At 53.8% G+C, this 20,278-nt stretch overlaps 3 protein-coding genes across 11 annotated transcripts in view; 1 reads left to right on the plus strand and 2 right to left on the minus strand.

Annotated features, from left to right (window-relative positions):
* IFT172 (intraflagellar transport 172) overlaps nucleotides 1–10,738 on the plus strand; it is a 37,937-nt gene extending 27,199 nt beyond the window's left edge. The window contains exons 36-48 of one of the 4 annotated variants that reach the window (XR_014953496.1): nucleotides 246–344; nucleotides 699–808; nucleotides 1,296–1,359; nucleotides 1,969–2,055; nucleotides 3,884–4,000; nucleotides 4,438–4,548; nucleotides 5,371–5,641; nucleotides 6,824–6,919; nucleotides 7,516–7,575; nucleotides 8,289–8,387; nucleotides 8,949–9,102; nucleotides 9,817–9,905; nucleotides 10,138–10,294. Coding sequence is in view for 2 of the 4 variants with exons in the window: in XM_085574153.1 (XP_085430279.1) it covers nucleotides 246–344; nucleotides 699–808; nucleotides 1,296–1,359; nucleotides 1,969–2,055; nucleotides 3,884–4,000; nucleotides 4,438–4,548; nucleotides 5,371–5,490; nucleotides 6,824–6,919; nucleotides 7,516–7,575; nucleotides 8,289–8,387; nucleotides 8,949–9,102; nucleotides 10,138–10,589 (1,569 nt within the window). In the remaining 2 variants the exon portion in view is untranslated. Of the gene's footprint in view, nucleotides 1–245; nucleotides 345–698; nucleotides 809–1,295; nucleotides 1,360–1,968; nucleotides 2,056–3,883; nucleotides 4,001–4,437; nucleotides 4,549–5,370; nucleotides 5,642–6,823; nucleotides 6,920–7,515; nucleotides 7,576–8,288; nucleotides 8,388–8,948; nucleotides 9,103–9,816; nucleotides 9,906–10,137 lie in introns of all 4 variants that reach the window. The other 3 variants (XR_014953497.1, XM_021545162.3, XM_085574153.1) reach the window with 3 other exon arrangements.
* On the minus strand, nucleotides 10,558–12,941 carry KRTCAP3 (keratinocyte associated protein 3). 3 transcript variants are annotated; one of them, XM_021545165.4, is made up of 6 exons: nucleotides 12,716–12,941; nucleotides 12,563–12,622; nucleotides 11,838–12,038; nucleotides 11,492–11,626; nucleotides 11,118–11,209; nucleotides 10,558–10,943 (listed from the first exon to the last, which is right to left on the minus strand). In XM_021545165.4, exons 1-5 carry the CDS (start codon nucleotides 12,923–12,925, stop codon nucleotides 11,126–11,128), a joined length of 690 nt encoding a protein of 229 aa, XP_021400840.3. In that variant the 5' UTR covers nucleotides 12,926–12,941; the 3' UTR covers nucleotides 10,558–10,943; nucleotides 11,118–11,125. The 3 variants fall into 3 exon arrangements, with proteins under 3 accessions (XP_021400840.3, XP_085430324.1, XP_021400839.3); XM_085574198.1 differs by having other exon boundaries at nucleotides 10,558–11,018; XM_021545164.4 differs by having other exon boundaries at nucleotides 10,558–11,209.
* An 82-nt stretch (nucleotides 12,942–13,023) lies between these two features.
* NRBP1 (nuclear receptor binding protein 1) overlaps nucleotides 13,024–20,278 on the minus strand; it is a 33,437-nt gene continuing 26,182 nt past the window's right edge. For 2 of the 4 annotated variants that reach the window (XM_085574178.1, XM_021545168.3), the window contains 11 exons: nucleotides 18,661–18,744; nucleotides 18,351–18,409; nucleotides 17,137–17,235; nucleotides 16,930–17,062; nucleotides 16,536–16,638; nucleotides 14,909–14,959; nucleotides 14,684–14,819; nucleotides 14,545–14,598; nucleotides 14,113–14,176; nucleotides 13,982–14,037; nucleotides 13,024–13,800 (listed from right to left, as the gene is read on the minus strand). In XM_085574178.1, coding sequence (XP_085430304.1) covers nucleotides 13,702–13,800; nucleotides 13,982–14,037; nucleotides 14,113–14,176; nucleotides 14,545–14,598; nucleotides 14,684–14,819; nucleotides 14,909–14,959; nucleotides 16,536–16,638; nucleotides 16,930–17,062; nucleotides 17,137–17,235; nucleotides 18,351–18,409; nucleotides 18,661–18,744 — 938 coding nt within the window. In that variant the 3' untranslated portion in view covers nucleotides 13,024–13,701. Of the gene's footprint in view, nucleotides 13,801–13,981; nucleotides 14,177–14,544; nucleotides 14,599–14,683; nucleotides 14,820–14,908; nucleotides 14,960–16,535; nucleotides 16,690–16,929; nucleotides 17,063–17,136; nucleotides 17,236–18,350; nucleotides 18,410–18,660; nucleotides 18,745–20,278 lie in introns of all 4 variants that reach the window. The other 2 variants (XM_085574177.1, XM_085574175.1) reach the window with 2 other exon arrangements.

The raw sequence follows: 20,278 nt of genomic DNA on the forward strand, positions 1-20,278 counted from the left end.
TCACTCACACCCATGTCTTTGTACAAACTTCAACAACAATTATGTCCTTGTCTGATCTTCTCCCCTGTGTGAAAGTAACTGGGCTTTGTTCCTCTGATTTGTCAAAATGACCTGCCATTTCTCCCTTTCCTCCATCATTCAGGTGCTTCCAGCTGTCAGTCTCTTAGTTGGGACAGCACTTCCCAGCTTCATCCCACTCTCCCACCATTTTTATCAATCGAGCTGCTGACAATTTCTCTTCACAGGCTGCTGAGTTGGCTGTGAAATTCTTGGATCAGTCACAGAGCATGGAAGTGACACGGACCGTGGCTCCTCAGCTGGTGGCCATGAAAAAATACAGCATGGTGAGGACTGGCTCCTGCCCCCAGGGCTGCTGAAGAAGTGGTGACATAGGAAGGGAGAGTTCTGTGCAAGGGAAGGAGGTCAGGTCACATCCTGGGGTGATGGGTGGATGGATGGCCTTATGTAGAGGTCAGCTGTGCAGAATTTTCAGGGAGGATGGAAGAGGGGAATGAATCAAGTCCTGGAAAAATGTGAGAGAGCCAGGCCTTGGGAGAAGGCAGGAAGCAGAAGAGAGGCTTATCTTTTGGGAAGAGACTTTCTCTTGTGTCTGTGTGGTGGTCCAGCACCAGCTTCAGCCTGGGATACAGGGAACCCTTGGGGTTTTGTCTCCCATGGAACTGTCTCTGGCCCTGCAGGCAGCTGAGCTCTACCTAAACTTGGATCTCATCCAAGAAGCTATTGATGCCTTCATTGAAGGGGAGGAATGGAGCAAAGCCAAGCACACAGCCAAAGAGTTTGACCCCAGGTATGCCCTGAGCTTTGCAAACTACAGCCTTCTTGTTCCCCCTCCCACCCCCAGCCGGTCCCTTGTCCTGTCCTGTCCTGTTGCTCCTAGGTTTCCTAAATTCTCCCCATAGTGGCTTTCCCAGGCTTAACAGGGTACATTCTCCACAGCCACCCTTCCCAAGCCATTTAACATTCTGACACTTTTCTATTGCCACACATCCCACAGAAACTGTTATCCCATTTGATTTCACCCCTATTCCTATGTCCCTTTCCCTTGCCATAGCTCTGTGCACGCACTTTCTTTTGAAAGCCCTGTGATCCCTTGTTCTCCTTACATACTATGTTGTGCAGAGCTACTTAGACCCTTTCCTTCCCCATCCATCTGCGCACCAGCAGCCTGCTAGTAAGACATAGCACAGCTGCAAGTCTGCTAGTTCCAAAGCTGAATCCAGCTTCTGCTGCACGACATGAGTCTTGCTGCCTTCTGGGATTCTTTCTACCTGCAGGTCAGAGGAGTACGTAGACCAGCGTTATAAGGAGTATTTAAAAAAACAAGGAAAGGTGGATTCGGTATGTATTTGGGATGTCTCCCAGTCTAGGGAGTGATGTCAGGACCTGTGCAGATCCTGGGGCCTTTCTCATGGGCCTTTTGCCTGAACATGAGTATGAGTGAAAAGTCTGTATGTGCCTGTGAGCCATGGCTACTGCATGCCAGACCACAGAATCATCAAAGGGTTTGGCTGGGAAAGGACTTTAAAGCTTACCTCAAGTTCAGCTCATTCCACCTCCTGCTTTGGGCAGGGACACCTTGCAGTAGACCGGGTTGCTCCAAGCACACATTGCTAGGTCATGTCCAATTTGTTGTCCACCAACACCCCCAAATCCTTCTCTGGGCTGCCCTCCATCCATTCTCCACCCAAGCTGCATCTGTGCATGGGGTTGCTCTGACCCAGGTGCAGCACCCGTCACTTGTTGACCTTCATAAGGTTCACATGGGCTGAACTCCTCAGCCTAATCAGGTCCCTCTCAGTGGAAGGTGGGTCACACAGGCTCTGTGATTTCATGCCATGGAGGAGAAGAGACTGTGGGGAAAAAAAGACATGGGTGACCTGATGCTTGTGTGGATGTGAGTAGGAAGCCTGGCCTGCACAATGAATTTATGGCTGTTTGCATCCTCAGCTGGTGGGAATTGATGTCATGGCAGCTCTGGATATATATGCAAAGCAGGAGCAGTGGGAAAAGTGCCTGGAGGTCGCAGCTAAGCAGGTGAGTGCTTTTGTGAGCCCTCAGTGACAGACCTGGGGTCCTGGAACCCTGCAGTGGGTGGGCAGCATGGAGAACCACTGCAGGGGCTCAGGAAGTACCACACCACTGTCCCCATCGTGGCCAGTGAGGCTGAGTGGGGAAGTGCTAGAACCTGGAAGCATATTGTGTTTAAATTTTGTGATTAATGGAGCATTGGAAGAAGCTAAATGAGTTGTTTGGGCTGGAAGTAATTGGTACCATGGAAACAGGGATTTGTAGAAGAAAGCCTTCTTTCTCTATGTTCTTGAGAGTGGTGGTGTCAGTCACAATGAGACATCCTAGTCAGGAAAGCAAATCTGATGTTTTTTCAGTTTTACTGACCTGAATCTAGCCAAATTACCTCAGTAGAGTAATAAAATGAATAAAAGCAAAATGAAACTGTTTTATAATGCTCTTTCAAGGCAGTAACAGGAGAAGACAGCTCTCAATTACCAGGATGTACTTTGAGGGATGGTTTGTATTCAGTGGTTATTGATTGGTGATTGGTTATTAAGCAGTTATTGGTTAAAAGGTTGTTGATCATGGAGGTAACTAAGGACAGGCAGTTCTTTGGAGTGAGATACTGGTTCAGATAGAATAACAGGGCAGCCTTGGCAACAGCATCTGCAGTTAATAGGAACATCACAACTTGTCACTCAGGCCAGCTGAAGCCTTGGAAAAGCACTGGGAATGTCTGGGACTGTGGTTTTATAAGTTTGGTTCCAATAACCTAAGTTTGGATTCTACTAGAGTGAACTTGATGTCTCACAGGCTTGGGCTTCTCTGTGATGCAGATGGTCTCTGTTGAAGTCATTGTTCTCTTGGGAGGCTCCTCTGTTGATATTCTGCTTATCAGTAGCTACAAAGAATAACTGCACACTCCATTTAATGGAAAAGACTCCGTTTGTTGTATTGGGCACCACAAGGCCACATTGAGTCTAAGAAAACCTTGGTGTCTGCTCGTGCCTCCAAGAGAGCATTGGCATGACCCTTTTCTGTAACCAGTGCAGAATATAATCACTGTGACTCAGCTCTACGGTGATTATACAGCAAAAGTGGTACATTTATCAAAATAGGTCACAAACCAGACTTAACATTTTTCCCAAGCTATAATGAACATGGTGCTTCACCAGCACCCCATCTGGGTGTTGGAGTTCTGGACATCTGCTGGGACACTTGTCTTTCTTCTGCATAATAAACTAGCTTCCATTGCTCAGTTTTTAACAGGATTGCACATTTTGTGCCATTTTCTTCCTCTGATTACCATATTTATGCATGTGTGAAGCAGTTATTCCCTCACTTGAATTTCTTTGAGGCCAACAGCAGTCCTCAGCAGTGTCTATGGGGTCAGCACAGGTGTGAGGAGCACTCTAAGGTGGTCTGCAGTCCTGGAGCTGTGACAGCGTGTAGATAATGGACTAGAGCAGCTTTGTTAATTACAAATGTCTTCACCCAGGGTTTTAGTTGTTTTCTGTGTTAGACTAAGGGCTGCTTTACAGCTGGTAACCTTGTTGACACTTAATAGAGGTACTGCATCCTTCAGGTGTTGGGCAGTATCCCTTTGGCAAGTGGTGGGCAGCTGCAAAACAGCTGTATTTGCTTGTGTGGAGGGTCGGCACAGCATCATCCAGCCAAGATAAAGGTGTCAGTGTGGCCCAAATCAAACCCCAGGTGTGCTTAGGACAGTCTGGGTCTGATTACCTCTTCCAGCCTTTGGGACTCAGGTGTGTGGGGTTGTGAACACATGGCTGAATCCACCCCCACCAAGTTCATGAGTCTCATGCTGCTGTTTTCCATGTGCCTTCTCCAGAGCTATCAGGTCCTGCAGAAGTACGTGGCTCTGTATGCAACACACCTGATCTGTGAGGGCTCCTGGGACAAAGCCCTGCACCTGTACATCCAGCATGGAGCACCTGCCAACCCACAGGTAAGGAGGGCATCCCCAGGTGGGCTGCCCATTGTGCTGTGATGTGCTGCATGAGTCAGGCTCCCAGCCTGAGCTGGGATTGCCTTGTGTTCAGCATGCCCAGTCCCGCAGTGGGTTCTTCCAGAGGGCTGAAGGAAATCTCCTGGCGTGTTCTCCATGGGAAGGAGAAGTTGAGTGTTTGTGTTCGTTTTGAGTACCTTGAGCACCAAGTTTAGAACAGAAGGAACCATTTGCCTCTCTGAGAGCACTGGCTGCAGGAAGCATCCTTCAATCCTTCCCTGTTTGCCTGCCTTGTCCCCAGCCCCCCTTCCAGCCAGTGACCTGCAGCACTGCCTCTCTGCAGCTGTTTTCTTGGCCTGTGCTTGGCAGCAGGAGAGCTCTGGAGTCTGCTGACTCCTCATCTGTCTCCTTCTACACCTGGCTCCTTTCTGTTGCAGAATTTCAACATCTACAAGCGTCTCTTTGTGGAGATGGTGAATGCGCCTGGCATGAATTGTGCCGAGGCGTACTCCAGCTGGGCTGAGCTGCGGGACGTGCTCCTTGCTCTGGTGAGTGTGGCTGCTCACTGCTTCTGCTCAGCTCCAGCCAGGGTGTACTCCAGCTGGGCTGAGCTGTGGGACTGGTGAGTGTGCCTGCTCGCCACTCCTGCTCAGCTCCAGCCAGGGCGTCTCCAGTGACCAGGAGGAAGAACCAGTCTCTCTCGACAGGTGACATGGACAGTGTCTTTAGAACACAAGCTAAGAGTAAAGAGCTGGCAGTGCAGACAGTAGGAAAACAAGATCCTGGGAAGGGGATATGGCTGAGCAAGAGAAGGCAGAGAAAGAGATTCCATGCTCCAGGCCAAATCCTTGGAGTGGGTCTGGACACTGGCCCTTGCAGAGCTCCAGGTGTCACTGCGATATGGGACCTTGTTGTGACATCCTCTTCTCGTCCTACCCCACATTCAGCAGCTTGCATGGGGAAAGCATAGACCTACTGAGCCTGGAAAATATTCATTCTTCCCATGGATGCTTAGAGCCTTCTGCTCCTCATTCCTATCCAGAACACCTCAGTCAGAGCCATGCTTGCCTAATCTCTGTTTCTGTCCCTACTGCAAGCATAAGCAAAATCGAAAACTCCTCCCTTTGTCCATCGTCAGCCCTGCTTCCAGTGCTGGCTGTTGTTGCAGTACTGGTGACTCTCCCTGGCTCCTACAGCCTCCTTCCTTCAGCGTGCTTTCAGATCCAGAGCACCCGAGGCCCAGCCCTTGCTCAGTCCCAGAGGTGTCTGGATATTTCAGATCTTTCTCTCTCCTGAATTCCCTGTCTCATGTGGATGAAGAGTGCCCTCATGCTCTCCTGCTCTCAGTTCCTCTCATTTTCTCTTCTCAGTGTGAAAACTTAGTGAAGTCCAGCGAGGCAAACACTGCAGCACACGAGGAGTTTGAGAGGATGCTGCTGATTTCCCACTACTGCGCCACCCGCTCTGCCATGCAGGGCCTGAAGCAGCTGGTGAGGCTTTGGAGTTCCTCTGCCAGGTCACCACCCAGAGTGGGGAACTGCAGGTTTGGGCCTGTTCAGAGGTTACTGTTCCACTTCACAAATCACCCATCATGGATGCATGAGGATGGGACTGCAGTAATTGGGAGCCCACCACTAGCAGGTGGGACTGTAGGTGGTGTTACCTGTGTACCGTGGGTACTGTCCCAGCCACTGTGGCTGAGCTGTAAACAGGGAGGAGCTGATCCTTGTGCTTGGCACAAATTGTGAGAGTGGAGGTGCCCGTAGAAAATTAGGAATCACAAAAACCCTGATCTTCCCAAGAGAGGGATGTGGCTTCCTCTCTGCTCTCCTGGGCTCCCAGGGCTTCAGCAGGTACTGGTCCTGGGTGCTGGGCCTCCTGGGGGCCTTTGGGAGTTCATGGACCTGTATGAGGGCATCACAAGGCCCTGTGACTGTTCTGGAGTCTCGTGTGCACTGGGATTTGTTCTTGGCCTCCCTGCTTGGCCTCCCTGCTGAAGTCTTGATCCATGTGGGATTGTTCTAGAGCTCTGGATGGATGTGGTACTAGAGTTGTGATGGAGAAGGCAGGGAAAAGGAAAAGAACCCCAGTGAAAGCCACAGGGAAGGCTGGGACTTCCTAGTCTTGTGGATGTGTGGATGTTGGGGGTCCAGAGACATGTCAGACAGCAAGAGCCAAGTCTGATGTCTTGGAAACCTGTACAAATCTCCACAGCTGTGGAATGTTGAGGTGCTGGGCAGTCTATCTGGGACCATGAAGAAGGAGGGGCCTTGACAGTTCTTGTGTGACAATGGGTATCTGGCAGCAGAAAAGTGAAATTACTCTTCAATTCCTCACCCTGCTCCAAAATTTTTACATAATTGTATACAAGAAAAAATGTATTGAGACTGTGGCTGGAATGGGTTTGTTGGAGAGGAGAATCTCCATTCCTTGAGATGGTCAAAACTTGACTAGGCATGTTCTTGAAGCATGTAGCTGCTTCTGCTTTGACTGGGGCTAGGGGCACGATTTGGGAAATGCCAGCAATGTCAAGCCAGCAGTGCCTTCCAACCTCACCTTGTTTGTGACTTAGATGGGGGATGTTTGGGTGTGGCTTCTTGTGAAAAATAGCAAGGCTTATAAAGCAGAAGAATTTCGCCCTCAGGTGACAGTCCATGTGTGAGGGAACTCAGGGTCACGACTGAGGTTTTCGACCTTTTTTACCTGTAGGACATGTGTGGGTGCAGAGTCCTTGCTGTGAGTCTGGGGTGATCTCATGAGATCCCTTCCAACCTGTTTTCTCTTTGCTGAATTGTTGTGTCTTTGCTGTCCTCTGTGCCCCAGGACACTGTGGCTGCCCAGCTGTCCATTTCCCTGCTGCGCCACACAGATCTGCTCCCTGCAGACAAGGCTTTCTATGAGGCTGGGATGGCTGCCAAGGTAAGAGCTACCTGCCTCTGCACCAGTGAAGGACACGGGACACCCTGGGCTCAGGGATTCTGGACTTTATCTTCCCAAATCCTCCCTTGGCTGCTGGACTCTCACTGGAGGCTGTTCCTCAAGCAGCTGGCCAGACCTCAGCCAGTGAGCAGATGGGACCTACAGACCCAGGGTGGACAGAGGCCATGTTATGGCTGTCAGTGTGCATGTGAGGCTGCTTAGCTCTGCTCCACATCACCCAAGTGTCCGACAGTCTGCCTGGGACCTGTGATATGTGGCAAGGACAGCAGCATGTCCTTGCTGCCTGGACCTGGCTGTGCAAAAATAGAAGTATGGAATGGTTTGGGTGGGAAATGACCTTAAAGCTCATCTTGTTCCATCCCCTGCCATGGGCAAGGGCACTTTCCACTAGAGCAGGCTGCTCCAAGTCCCATCCAGCCTGGTCATAATGCCTGTCTCCATTCTGTGGGACAGCCTGAGCTGGTTGGACACTATGGCACAAACAGAGCCCCATCCTTCCTAGCCGTAGCTCTGGGAGAAGAGCTGGCCGTGAGGATGAGCTGCCGAGTCTCACTCAGGGTTCCTCTCCATACCAGGCAGTCAGCTGGGAGAACATGGCATTTGTCTTCCTGAACCACTTCCTGGACCTCTCAGACGTGAGTATGGTCTGTGGGGAGGGAGGGCTGGCTCTAAAGTGGCAGCGGCACTGCCATTACTGCCACATGGCCATTACTGACCCCCAGGCTGGCCAAGGCACAACTGAGGCTCCCAGACCCCTCTCAGTGTGTGCCTGGAGCAGGGGGCACCCTCACACTCCCTGTGGGAGGACCTGCCATGCAGGGCACCTGCACAGCCCTGGCTGAGTCACCCTTGGCATGCCAGTGCCACCATGCACATGGCAGCAAAGAGCACATTGGCCTGAAATCCTCGTGGCTGCAGATGGCATTACAGCTTTCAGGGTGATCTCACTCAAGTTGTACCAAGGGAAGAAAAACTACCTGGGAGGTGGAGGCCATAGCCCGGTGCTTTGGCCACTGTGGTACAGGACTCAGGAGTCCCCTCAGTCCCTTGCTTGTCCACCAGGCTGGCCACCAGAAACACCAAATCCAAAAGAGCTGACACATCTCACTGTGCCAGGCTCTCAAGTGCTGTCAGCAGCAGCTGGGGGAAAACAAAAGCACTCAATTACATCTTTCCCTTTCTAAAGGCCACCTGAATGGGGCAGAGTCTGAGAGACACTGCAGAGTGTGGTCATGGATGACAGGAGGGCCTGGTCATCACAGCACCAACAAGCAGGGGCATCCTGGCCATGAATTGTACTGTGAGCTCTACAACCAGCACTGCCCAGTGCTCTACTCCTTCTTTCCAGGCCATTGAAGAAGGGAACCTGGATTCCCTGGACCATTCTGATTTTCAGCAGACAGACATTCCCTTTGAAGTGCCCCTTCCAGCCCATCAGCACGTGCCTGTGAGTGTCACCTGTTGTCTTCAGCTCTTGGGAGCAGTGGTGCTGCTTCAGGGCCCTTGAATAGGGACTGGGGTGGGGCTGGGATTGCAGAGGCTGCAGGGGATGGAAAGAAGCACCTTCTGCCTGTCCCTCCACTGCGAGCATGCACAACGCATGCACAGACGTGTGCACACAGCTGCACAAACACGTGTGCACAGATGTGTGCACACACAAAAACACACACACCTGTGTACACACATTCACACACACAACTGGTACACACACAAAAACACACACCCACTCTCACACACACAAAAACACACACGCCTGTGTACACACTCACACAGCTGTGTAAGTACACTCACACACATACCTGTACACACACACACACACACACATCCTCTCTCTCTTACGCTCCCCAACACACACATGCTCTCAACCCCCACTGTGCACCTTGCATGTGTGTGCTGTGTGCACACCTTGCACGCCTGTCCTGTTCTCCTGTGTGCTCCCTGCTGCAGTGGGGCTGCAGCCGGGCAGCAGCATCGCAGTTCCAGGCCTGGCCCTGGCCTTTGCCCACAGGAGGAGCAGCGGGAGGAGGCGAGGGACTGGGTGCTCACCGTGTCCATGGACCAGCGGCTGGAGCAGGCGCTGCCGCAGGACGAGCGTGGCACCTACGAAGCCTCTCTGGTGGCAGCAGGGACCAGGGTGTCCTCCCTGCCCTGCATGCTGACAGGTAAGCTCCGGGCCAGCTCACTCAGACTAGAGATGACACAGTGCCATGCAGGAGTCAGAACGTGCTGCAGGGTGGGTCTGGCAGGAGGTCTGGGCTGTGCTGTAAGAGCAGTGGAGAGACTGTGTGGCTGTGGGGAACCAGATCTGCTGGAGGAGACCGGGCTTTTTTACTGTGGGGGTGAGTGACCTGGAACAGGCTGCACAGAAGTTGTGAGACAGTCATCCTTCAGAGACAGTCAGAAACTGTCTGGACACAGCCCTCGGCTGGGCTGGCCCTGCCGAGCAGGGAGTTGAACCATACAGAGCCCAGAGCAGTTCTGACCCCAGCCACTCTGTGGTTGAGTGGTGGCTCAGGCTGGCACAGCTTTTCTGGGGGCTCCAGGCTGGCCAGCACAGACAGTTGAAAATGGGCAGCACCTGGCCCTGCTCTGCAGTGCAGGACTTAAAAGGGTCAGAGAAGGAGCAGGAGTGGGCCACCAGGAACAACGGGGCTGTGGGTCTGAAAATCAGAAGCTGGCTGCCATTGTTGGACTTTAATTTGATCCCCCACTTTGAACACCCCTTCTTCATCTTGATCTCCTGGAGACCAAGGCAGCATTATTCTCCCCAACTCACTGTGCTGTTGGGGCAGCCCCAGCTGCAGCACAGGGAAGGGGTGCACCCAGGGGCCTGCTGTGGGGCTCAGCTTGTTCTGAATGTGTCTCTTTGTGCCCAGGGTACCCAGTGCTAGGAAACAAGATTGAGTTGAGGCCAGGCCGAGAAGTGAAGAAGGATGTGTGGTACAAATTTGTGATGGCTGTCAAGGTGAGCCAGAACCCACAGGCAGGGAGACAGGCTGTGGGTGGGGTTCAGCCCCTCCTGCTGACAATGCAGCATCCTTCTGGGTCAGTCATTGTCCCAGGGCAGTTTACTGCACTCTCCTAGCAGTGCTGCTTGGTGAGGATTACCAGACCCACTCCTGCCAGCCCATGAGGTGTCTTCAGGCAGGGGGCACGGGGGTGCCCTTTCCAGTGCCAAGGTCTCTCTATTTCTGCAGACATCCCACAGCCCTGCGGGCCAGGATGTGATCGAGTTCCTCCGACGGTGGTGTGGGGGACTCCCAAGCACCAGCTTCTCATTCCAGTAAGCAGGACTGTGGCAGCTTTTGGGCCTGTTCCTCTGCACCTTCCACATCCAATAAATATGTTATTTCAGCCCTGCAGTGCTCCTGTTTGCCAGGGGATGCTGGGCCCAGAACACTGCAGCTGCGGGGCACAGGGCTGCAACCCCTGTACATGTGTCTCAACCCCCACGTCTGTGGATGACTTCCACACTGAGGCCACAGCTCTGTCAACATCCCTGTGCTTGAGGAGTGGCAGGCACAGGGATGGGCTCACAGAGCAGCTGTACTTTCCTTCTCTTGCCACACCTTGCTCACAACCAGCACTCACCTGGCAGAACCACTCAGAACAGCCAATATGGAAAGGTTTATTTATTCAAGAAAACTAGAGATCCACACCAAAGAGACTCTACCTCTTCTGTTCCCTGCCATGTTCGAGCACAGGCACAACCAGCTGCCCTGCCTGCAATGGCACCAGGACTTGGGCCCCAGAACCTCTGCCCACCCCCATCACTGCTGACAGAAACCAACAGAGCCTTCAGCACACCAGGAAGGGCCTGGCAGCTTGGGGAGAGGATGGGAGAGCATCTGGGGCTCATAGCACCTGCAGGGTCTGTCCCAGGTAGGGGGGTGGAGCTGGGGGGAGGGGGCAAGGCACATCCTCACTGCATCAGCCCACTGCAGGAGGTATGACATCACCTTGCCCCCGACCCTGCTGGATCACAGCACTCCTGGAGCACCACCTGGGAGTGATGGAGCAGTGTCAGTGCCAGGCTGTGCTGCAGGGCCCAGCATCACTGACTCATCTGACCATGTCCCTAGGAAGAGATGTTTTTGGGGGCTGGTGTTGACATGGGCCCTCTTGATGGCAGAGCCTGCTCCCCCCATCCCAGGCACGGTCCACATGGTGCACTCGCCTCTCCAGCTACGCAGGAGACTCAGCAAGTCCTGCCAGGAGCTGCTGCCTCTCACGGAGTGGCTTCTCCATTGCTGTACTTGGCCTGGCCAACTAGAGAGGAAAAAAAAAAAAGTGTAGGGTGGCAAGGACATGTGTTGGGCAGTGTTCTCACAAAAAAAGAACAGGCCTGGCTACCAGGAGGATGAAGAAAGGGTCCCTCTGCAACTCCCCATGAAGGGGTGCTGGTCTGGCACTTAGGCTGGCTAGAAGAGGTTCCAACTCTGCATCCCCCCCTACTGCTGCCTCCTTGTTCCCAGCAGAACCCAGCACCCTACAAATGCAGCACAAAGACAGGAATCATGGGGGAGATCTGTCCAGCTCAGCGGGGCGTACCTGCTCCTTGCCATAGCTGTGTGCACAGGGCCCGATGCCCTGGAAGACGAGAGCCACCAAACAGCACCTGCCCGAGAGCACGGCTTCTGCAGCTGCCAGCAGCAGGGAGGGGAACCAGAGGGCCAGGGCTGTGTCCTGCGAAGCAGGGGTCACAAGAACGTGGGCACTGCACCAGGCTGGCTGAACACACTCAGCAGAGACTATGTGGACAGCAGGAGAAAGAAGGGGGAGATGGAGAGAAGGGAAGCAGGAGGGAGAGTCAGAGCGAAAAGAAAGATGAGAGAAAGCAGAGGGAGAAAGAGGGTGATGGGAGGAGTGGGGGTGTGCAGTGACGCCGCAGACTCACGTAGATGCGCGTGGTGTTGAAGGGACAGTCGTTGGTGGCAATAGCTGCACGAGCGTCTACGGGCAGCGCGGAGCTGTTGCAGCCCCAGACCAGGTGCGTACCCCGGCTGTGCACCGTGAGGGCGATGGCCAGCGTCAGCCCCACGCTGCACGCCGTGGACAGGAGGCAATTCAGCACAGAGACGCCCAGCAAGGTCCAGTGCTGCAGGCGGCAAGAATACGAGTGGGACTGGCACGAGCCCGGGGAAACGCTCAGGCCGGGCACCCGTGCCTCTGCAGAACTGCTCCCGAGGGAGCACACACGATCTCTTGCCTCTTCCAGGGCGGTTCAGCCGTGCCCTCGGATGAGGCTCTCGCACCTTTGGCATCCTTCCACCCCCTGTGAGCTCGGCACCGCTGGACGCCCCTTCTCTCTGGCTCCGTGGAGAGCAGGCTCCGCGGGAGCCGCAGTCCAGCCCAGCGCACCCTGCCCCGTGTCCGCCCACCCTGCGAGCCCACGCGGGACCCCCGACCCGGCTGCAGATTCGCCCACCGAAGCGCTTCTGCCCGAGCACGGCGCTCCCATCCTCCCGGAGCGGCCGCCGGGGCCGAGCCGGGGACAGGAGACACCGGCAGCCGCCGCCGAGGCGGAAGGAGCCCGCGGGGCCAAGGTCCAGGGGAGCGGCTGCCGGCGGGACAGGGCCGCGCCGAGGCCCCCCGCCTGCTCGGCCGCAGCCCCGCACTCACCAGGACCGCCCGGGACAGGTTGTGCGACACCAGGATGGCCACGATGCCCACGGCGATGCTCTGCGGGGAGAGTTGCGCTCAGCAGGGCCCGGCCAGGGCAGGGCCCGGCCAGGGCAGGGCCCGCCGGCCCCCGCCCGGCCCGGCCGCGCTCACCAGCAGCCCCGAGCACACCGACACCACGTTGGCCGCCGCGTACTCGGGGGTGACGGCGCGGCGGGCGCCGGCTACGTGCCGCAGCACCGAGCCGTGCACGATGGCGCCCAGCACGAGGCTGCCGTGGCCCAGCACGATCAGCCCCAGCCCCGAGCGCATCAGCCGCCGCGGCTCCGCCAGCACTCCGGCTCCCCGCCGCCCCCCGGCCATGGCCGCCGCCGCCGCCGCCGGTTCCGCCCCGGGGCAGGGACGGGCCGCTCGGCCCGGCCCCCCCGTCCCGCCCCGCCCTGCAAGAGGCGGCACTCGCGTCTTTACAAAACAGTTTATTAAAAATAGGAAATGATAGAAATGAGATGCAGGAGCCGCGGCTCGGCCCCAGGACGACGCAGGGCCCCGGGAGTCCCCGGTAAGGGCCGGGGGCTGCAGGGCCACGGGGCCGCAGCCCGGGGCCAGCACACGCCGTGGCCCCGGCGGGTGCGAACCAGTAAACAAAGTGCAGCCGGCGGCAGGAGCAAAGCGCCGGGCGGGGAGAGGGGACGAACCCCTGGGCTCGTGGCGCGGGAAAGGGGGGAGTGACCGGGGGTGCAGGGCTTAGGGGCCCACCCCTGCTTACCTTTAAATTAAAAAAAAAAAAAAAAAAAAAAGAAAAAAAAACCCATTTCTGTGCTGTGCAAAAGACACTTTGTACAATTCAAACAGAACAAACTCCATGCACATGAGTGGGGCTGCAGAATGCCCCAAGCCAGGCCTCAGCTCCGCAGCACAACCTGGCAAATCCCAACAAAAACAGGGCTGGAAATAATACTGATGCGCAAAGTCCTCTTTAGGAGGCGGGCAGGGAGGACTGTCGATGAGCCCAGCCACGGCACATGCAGGATGAGCTTCCAAGCACTGCAGCTGGGGTCTTGCGGATGCCCGACAGCAGTGGGCAGACACAGATGGGCCGCAGGCAGCGAGGCCACACTGGCTGCCCAGGAGCCACGGAGCTAAGATGACACAGTTACGGCCGTCAGGGCTCCGTTCCGAGTGTAGTAGAACTTGCTAAATGCCTCTTCAAGTAAACACGTGAGTCTGCTCTGGTCAGCCTGGCAAGAACAAGGACAGTAAGGCGTAAACCCCATCCACTGAAAGCTGAGAGCATGGCTGGAGACTGCCAGGGCAGGGACCTGGCTTATTCCTCCTGCCTCATCACCCCAAAAAGGGCATAAACCATTGAATGCTGAGGAAGTAACACAGGCCCATAGCCCTACCTGAGCCCCTGCTTACCTCACTGATAAATCCAAGCTGGACCAGTTCAGCTGCCAGCTCCTGTATGTTATCATCTGCAACACAAGGAAAGGTGTCAGTCCTTGGTCCCAGCGTGGTGACCCTCGGCAGGGGCAGAAGGGGGTACTTACTGGGCTGAAGGTCACAGCTCAAGTGTCGATTCAACTTGTCTTCCAGTTTCAGCAGCAGTGTCAGCTGCAGGGCAAAGAAATTCTCATGAGGGATTGCAGTCCTGCAGACTGCCATGGCAAGCCCAAAGCAACCCTAAAAATGCCCCCTGAGATGGGAACCACACCTCCAGAGCCCCATGGGGATCTAACAGAATAGCCACAGCCAGTTCCATGCTGGATGGTGCAGCTGGCAGCACCATCCTGCGCTGGAAGTCTGGACCTGGGGGTGGGCCCAGGTGCCAGGTCAGCAGCAGGAACAGGCCTGGGTCAGGCTCTGGGTCCTGATGGTGGCAGCTGCAGCAGTGCAGGGTTACCCCAGGCACCAGCAGCACCTCAGAGCCATGAGCCCTGCACAGCTCGGCCTCCCCCTTCTCGGCCAGACATAAAACATACGTGGTGCTTCACCCCCTCCTCCACGGACTCGATGTTGCACTGCATCAGCACCACCTGGAACAGAGGCACAGGGCCCATCAGCAGCTGCCCCTCAGCCCTGCCTGGCCATGGGAGAGCGAGGCTGAGCCCCTGCCTTTACCTTGCGGGTCTCCACCTCAGCGGGCTCTGGAGTTGGGGTTTTCACTGATGGGGGAGCAATGGGAGATTTCACCACAACCTGCTGGGGCTGCTGGGGTCGTGGCATCCCAAAAGCTGTGAGGGGATAGATTCCATTCCTACAAGGAGCAGCATCTGAGGTTATAACTCTCCAAAATTTTTCCAGTCTCACACACAGTGGAAGGTGTCTTAAAAAAATGCCTCTTACCTCACATCCTCCAGGAACTTGTCCAGCTCCAGGGCTGGAGATTGAGAGAAGCTGGAAAAAAAATGTCCTGAGATGAGAAATCATCTCACAGTACCATCCACTCAAGTCTCCTGAGGTGTAGTTTTAAATCCCCATGTCCTGGGCTGGTGCAACAAGCTCTTACCTTCCCTTAAGGACATAACTACCTACAGGAGCTAAGGATGAGGCAGCAGTTATGGCAGAGCCAGTCTCACATCCCTAAGAACTGTGCAATGCAGTTATTTGGAGGGTGGCCCAGTGACACTGTTCCTGGTGAGCTGTTTCACAAACACCTGCCATACCAGGTCCCTGGTTGCAACAAACACTTAGAAAAGCCAAACCCCTCTCTCAAGGCTGCTCTGAGGCATTCCAGAGATGAGGTAAGGACTGCAAAACTACTGGAAGCCTGACAGGATGTCCTCAAAGCCCTCAGCTTTATGGGCTGCACACCCTACCTCAGCTCCCAGACCACTCTCCAGCCCCTTCCACATCCCCAGCAGCTGGGATCATCCCATCCTCTTAACACAGCAGTAGTTTTCAACAAAAATTTATAGGTTTTTTCCTAGCAGCTTGGTTTGCATGGCAGTCTGATGAACCATCCAGAAATGATCCTGACATTTCAAGTGATTGCTGCTTTCTTTTCCTTTTCCAGCACCTCTGAGGTATGGCACTAGCAAAAAGCCAGTTCCAGGCTGGCACCCATGGACAGCCACGCCTGCAGAGACTGACATCCCACGCATGTAAGGATCTCTCTTGTACAGCTTTGCTTGTTCACTTATCCTCCATTTTGAAACTGTATCAAAAACATTCCAAAATTAATTTCATACTATATTTCCTAGCACTATAACAACTGGAATGTGAGCTTTTGGAAGGGTCCCTATGGCTCCGAGAGCTGCTTATACGGACAGAGCTGTTCTTTCTTGTCATCTTGGTCACTCTTGTTCAGCAGCCTGGGCATCCCAGAACTCTGGGCTCCCCTGGAAGCACCCTGGGCTTCTCTGGGAATACAGTATTCACATCCTAGTCTTCAGCTAATCCCTTGACTAGCCAAAGCTTTGTTATCCAAAATGTATATCACTTTTTTGGCACTCTGCTTGCCCCATATATATTACAGGCATTCCCTTAGGTAACTCCCTACAGTGTAAGTAGTGTTGTGTGTCACTGACACAACTGCCTTTCCCTGTGCATAGTGTGGAATAGGATGCTCCATTAGAAGAACACTGAGGAACCCCTTCTGTGAAGTGAGCAAGTGGCTCCCTCTGGCTCATCTGTGATTGGTCAGAGCAGCTTCCCAAACTATTAAGCCATATTTTGCTGGGGACTGCTCCAACTACAGCATGTTCATTTCGTCCGTCCATTTGGGGAACAATTCATCTCAGCTGCACAGAATCTACTCCCTGGAAACAGGTGCAAGGTCTCCTTCCATGCAGGAATAACCCTCCCCAGAAGTGTGTGTGCCCAGACAGTGACTGCTCCTTCACCTCCAGCTCCACCAGCTCCCACTGGCACCCAGTCACTGGGGAAACACTAACACTGAGGTGCTGGGCAGAGTCCCAGTGCTCACACCAGTGCCCAACAATGCTCCCCTGAGCACACCATGGGGACTCACATCATCTTGACTCCTTCCCTGTCCTCGTGATTGATCTCTGCCAACACTGCATTCATGTCAAGGTTTTTGGTCATTTCTTCTAAAGCATTTTCAGGAATCATATCTATTAAAAAAAAGAGGAGTAACTTGGAGCAATTGCAGTTCCTCTCCAGCCCTAGAAAAGCAAAGAAAAGTGCAGAGGTCTTATGCTCTCTGATGCACTCAGAGCAGATCAGACACCACAGCCCTCCCAGCCCCACAGCTATGTCCAATAGCCAGGAACCTGCAGAGCAGCAGGGCATGGGGAGGGCAGTTCCCAGGGTGCCAGCTCACTGGGGTGAGCACTGACAGCTCAGCAAAGCTCTGCAGAGCACTGACCCACGTGGGGACGTGGCTCCCAGGGCTTTGTACTCACGCTGGTGCCCAACGATGCAGTGAGCAGCCAACAGCTTCAGCGATGGCACCTCAAACAGCGCCGGATGGAACAGCAACTCCCGGGCTGTCGGGCGCCTGCCAGGGTCCTGCTCTAGACACTTCTGAATGAACTCCTAGAGAAAAAACCTGCATGAGACAACAAGCAGCAGCAGCAGAGCAGTTCAGGGCACCACGCCCCGTGGCTTACCCGCTGCAGGGGGTCCTCCAGCAGCTGGATGGCACTGTTGATGGCCTCCTGCGGCACGTAGGATGACTCCCCATTCCCCTGGATCTCCAGCACTGCCATCTGCAAACACAGAGCAGAGCATCAGACTCCACTGGGAGTGACAGACTGCATGGGAGACAGGTTCAAGGAGACCACTGCCAAGCATGAGATCACCATGGCCAAGCTGTTTGGGGGTACTTAAGGTCACATTTGGAGAGGCAGAGAGAATGGCTGCCTCATTACAACAGCTTGCTCCTAATACCCCAAGACTGCCAGGGAGCCCTGGGAACTCTGCCAGCAACAACCTGGACAGTAAGTGTCTCCATTTTGAACCTCATGATCCACTGGCCTGTTATTCTGTTTGACAATTCCATAATGAAACAGTGACTGGATCACTGCCAGGATCTGACAGTGTCCCTTCTGGCTGTCTGAATAGCTCTGCATCACAGAACAAGAGCAAGCATACAACACATCAAGAATGGTCTCCAGACAACTACACAGACACTAATTCCCAGCTAGGAAAGGCTGGAAAATATTGCAGAGAATGTCTCTGCATTCAGCTTAAGTTTTGTTTCCTAAAAGTTGTATCTTTCCACAATTCTCTTCCTGCTTCATTAATGGAATGTGCAGCGCAGGTTGACGGTTCCTTGTACTGGCTCTTTCTGACAATTTTCAGAAAATCCTCCTAACAACAGCTTCCATTACCTGGACTTGGACCTACTGCAAGGACAGAGGAAGCACAAAGTTGCTACAACCAGTATGGCAGCCTCCCATCAACTGCAACCAGCACCTCTATCAGATGGGCACAGGTTCTCCCAGACAAAGGGACAGACTGCAGCTGTCCTCTGCTCCAAACACCCCAGGCACTGGTCACATAGATGGACATTACATACAGTCTGCAGCAGTGACTATTCCCTCCAACCAGTGAGTCTGAATTCAGGACTGGCCAAGACCTGCTAAGTAATTCATTACCAAATAGGAATTTTGGGAAGAACTGAAAATCTCTGAGCCATTCACTTCTTAGTGAGGCACTTGAGAGAGCCTCCATAGGGATACCTCCAAGGCAAAGTGCACTTGGCTCTGAGAACAAAACATACTTGTCACCGAGCAAACCCACCCATGGCCACAGCCCTTCCAGAGCTCTCTGTTTCATCAGATTCATAATCTCTGTCCCACAGTCCATGTTTGACACTTACCTCCAGTGCACACATCCCAAAGGAGTAGATGTCCACAGCAGTGGTGACATTGGCAACTTCTGTAAAACAGAAATGGAATTGTTATCAGTCAGTTCTGAATGCAGCAGCAGCATTCTGCATTCAGGGACAGTCCTGCAGCTTCTCCCTCCTCTGCTACCAAAGAACAGAAGAGCTGAAGCATTTCAGCAGGCAAATGGCTCAGAACTGTTAATGTGGCATCTGCCAGGAGCCTGGAACTGAGAACAAGGTGCAGAACAGCTTGGAGTTATCCCAAAAAATCCCCAAGCTTGCAGCCACAGCTACACCATACCTCCATATTCCGGGGCAAAGAAGTGCAGGTTCTTCTGCTCCTCACGACAGGTCTTCACGTGGTTGTTAATTGTGTCCGGTGCCACTAGAAGAAAACCAGGAATGCTTGGGATACAGGAAACCACATCCCATCCCTGATGAGATCCCAGGGAACACCTGCAAATCCAGGCCCTTGGAGCCCAAAGGGGCAGAATGGTGGTGTTAAGGTGAGTCTTCACAGCCTTCATCTCTTGTCACCTGCCCTGACCCAATACATTCCTGCATTGCTTCCTTGGCAGCTTAGCATCACTCTCCAAGGGCAAACCTGGAGACCACAACTGCTGCCTGTGGGGGGACAAGGTGGGAACAGCTCTCAGCTGAAATGCCTAACTTCAAACAGATCTACAGCATTTGTCACAAGCAACTCATTCAGAATAGCAGCCTGAGGAACAGCCAGAGGTGCCAAGGTCACTGCAATTGGTCACCACCTGAGTTCTGGGAAGATGGACCTACCAGGCAACTCTTCCACATTTTAGGAGGATGCTGGTGCCAAAGCACCTCCAGACAAGAATCAAGCCAAGCTGCTGAGGGAAGGGAGGTGACCACCCAGACAGCAGAACCTCCCAGCAGCCAGCACCTCCACAAACCACTCATAGCTGTGGGGAGGAAATAAACTTGCAGACACAAGAACAATGAGCAGAGCATAAGTATGGACCCCCATGAAAGATAAGCTTTTGGGACAGCCACCTCTGCAGAGACTGCGAACAACTCTCTGAAATGAAGCAGCTGTCTGCCAGGGAGAAACACCGAGGTGAGCAGGGAGCACAGAGCCATCACCCATTTAAAGCTCTACTGTCACACTGGAATGTGTCCAGTCCCAGAGTCCCAGGCCCATGTCCCACCTGCTCACCCTCCTGGACAATCACAATCAGTCCCTGTCTGTACTGGCACAATGTGGGCTGGGACGTGCCAAACCACTTGCATTTTTCCACACTGAGGAGGATTCCTAGCTGAGTAACTAGTTACCAGTTTCAGAGAGGAGATATTCTCTGGGATCCAGTCAGACAAGAAGGACCTGTCTTGGTAACTCAGCTGAGCCTTGCTGCATGGCACATACCAAATCATATTACCCAATCTGAGCGCTGGAAGCAGAGCTTGCTGCAATAGCTAGGGGCTTCTTTCCCAACCAACCATTCACAAATAACTGCTTTCTGTTCCCTGTGTTAGCTCTGATCCTAGGAGTCCAGCAAGATGACTTCATTCCTAGTGCTCACCTGTTCCCAGACATCTCCAGATCCTCTCACCTTCACACCGCCAAGCAGCATAAGCTACATTCTTTGTTTTTCTCCAAGACCAGTTCTGTTTTCCCAGTGACACTGACTGCTTCAGACAAGTTCTGGCCAGGGCTGTGCACCATCACATCAGTTCTCTCTGCTGGAGACTCTGCCCCAAAAGGAACTCAACACCCCCCCACATGACAAGGAGCTCAAAGCATCCCTTGAGGAACCAGAAAATGCCAGATCCTCATCAGCACCCAAGTGATGAGTTCTGGACTTCTGTTCACCTTAGTATTTTTTACTCCTCAGTCAGTTACAACCGGAGTTTGCCCAGTCCTCTGAACTGGACTGGATGTGTTCCTG

This window comes from Lonchura striata, chromosome 3 (genome assembly GCF_050655825.1).
Source record: "Lonchura striata isolate lonStrDom1 chromosome 3, ASM5065582v1, whole genome shotgun sequence".
Lineage (NCBI taxonomy): Eukaryota > Metazoa > Chordata > Aves > Passeriformes > Estrildidae > Lonchura > Lonchura striata.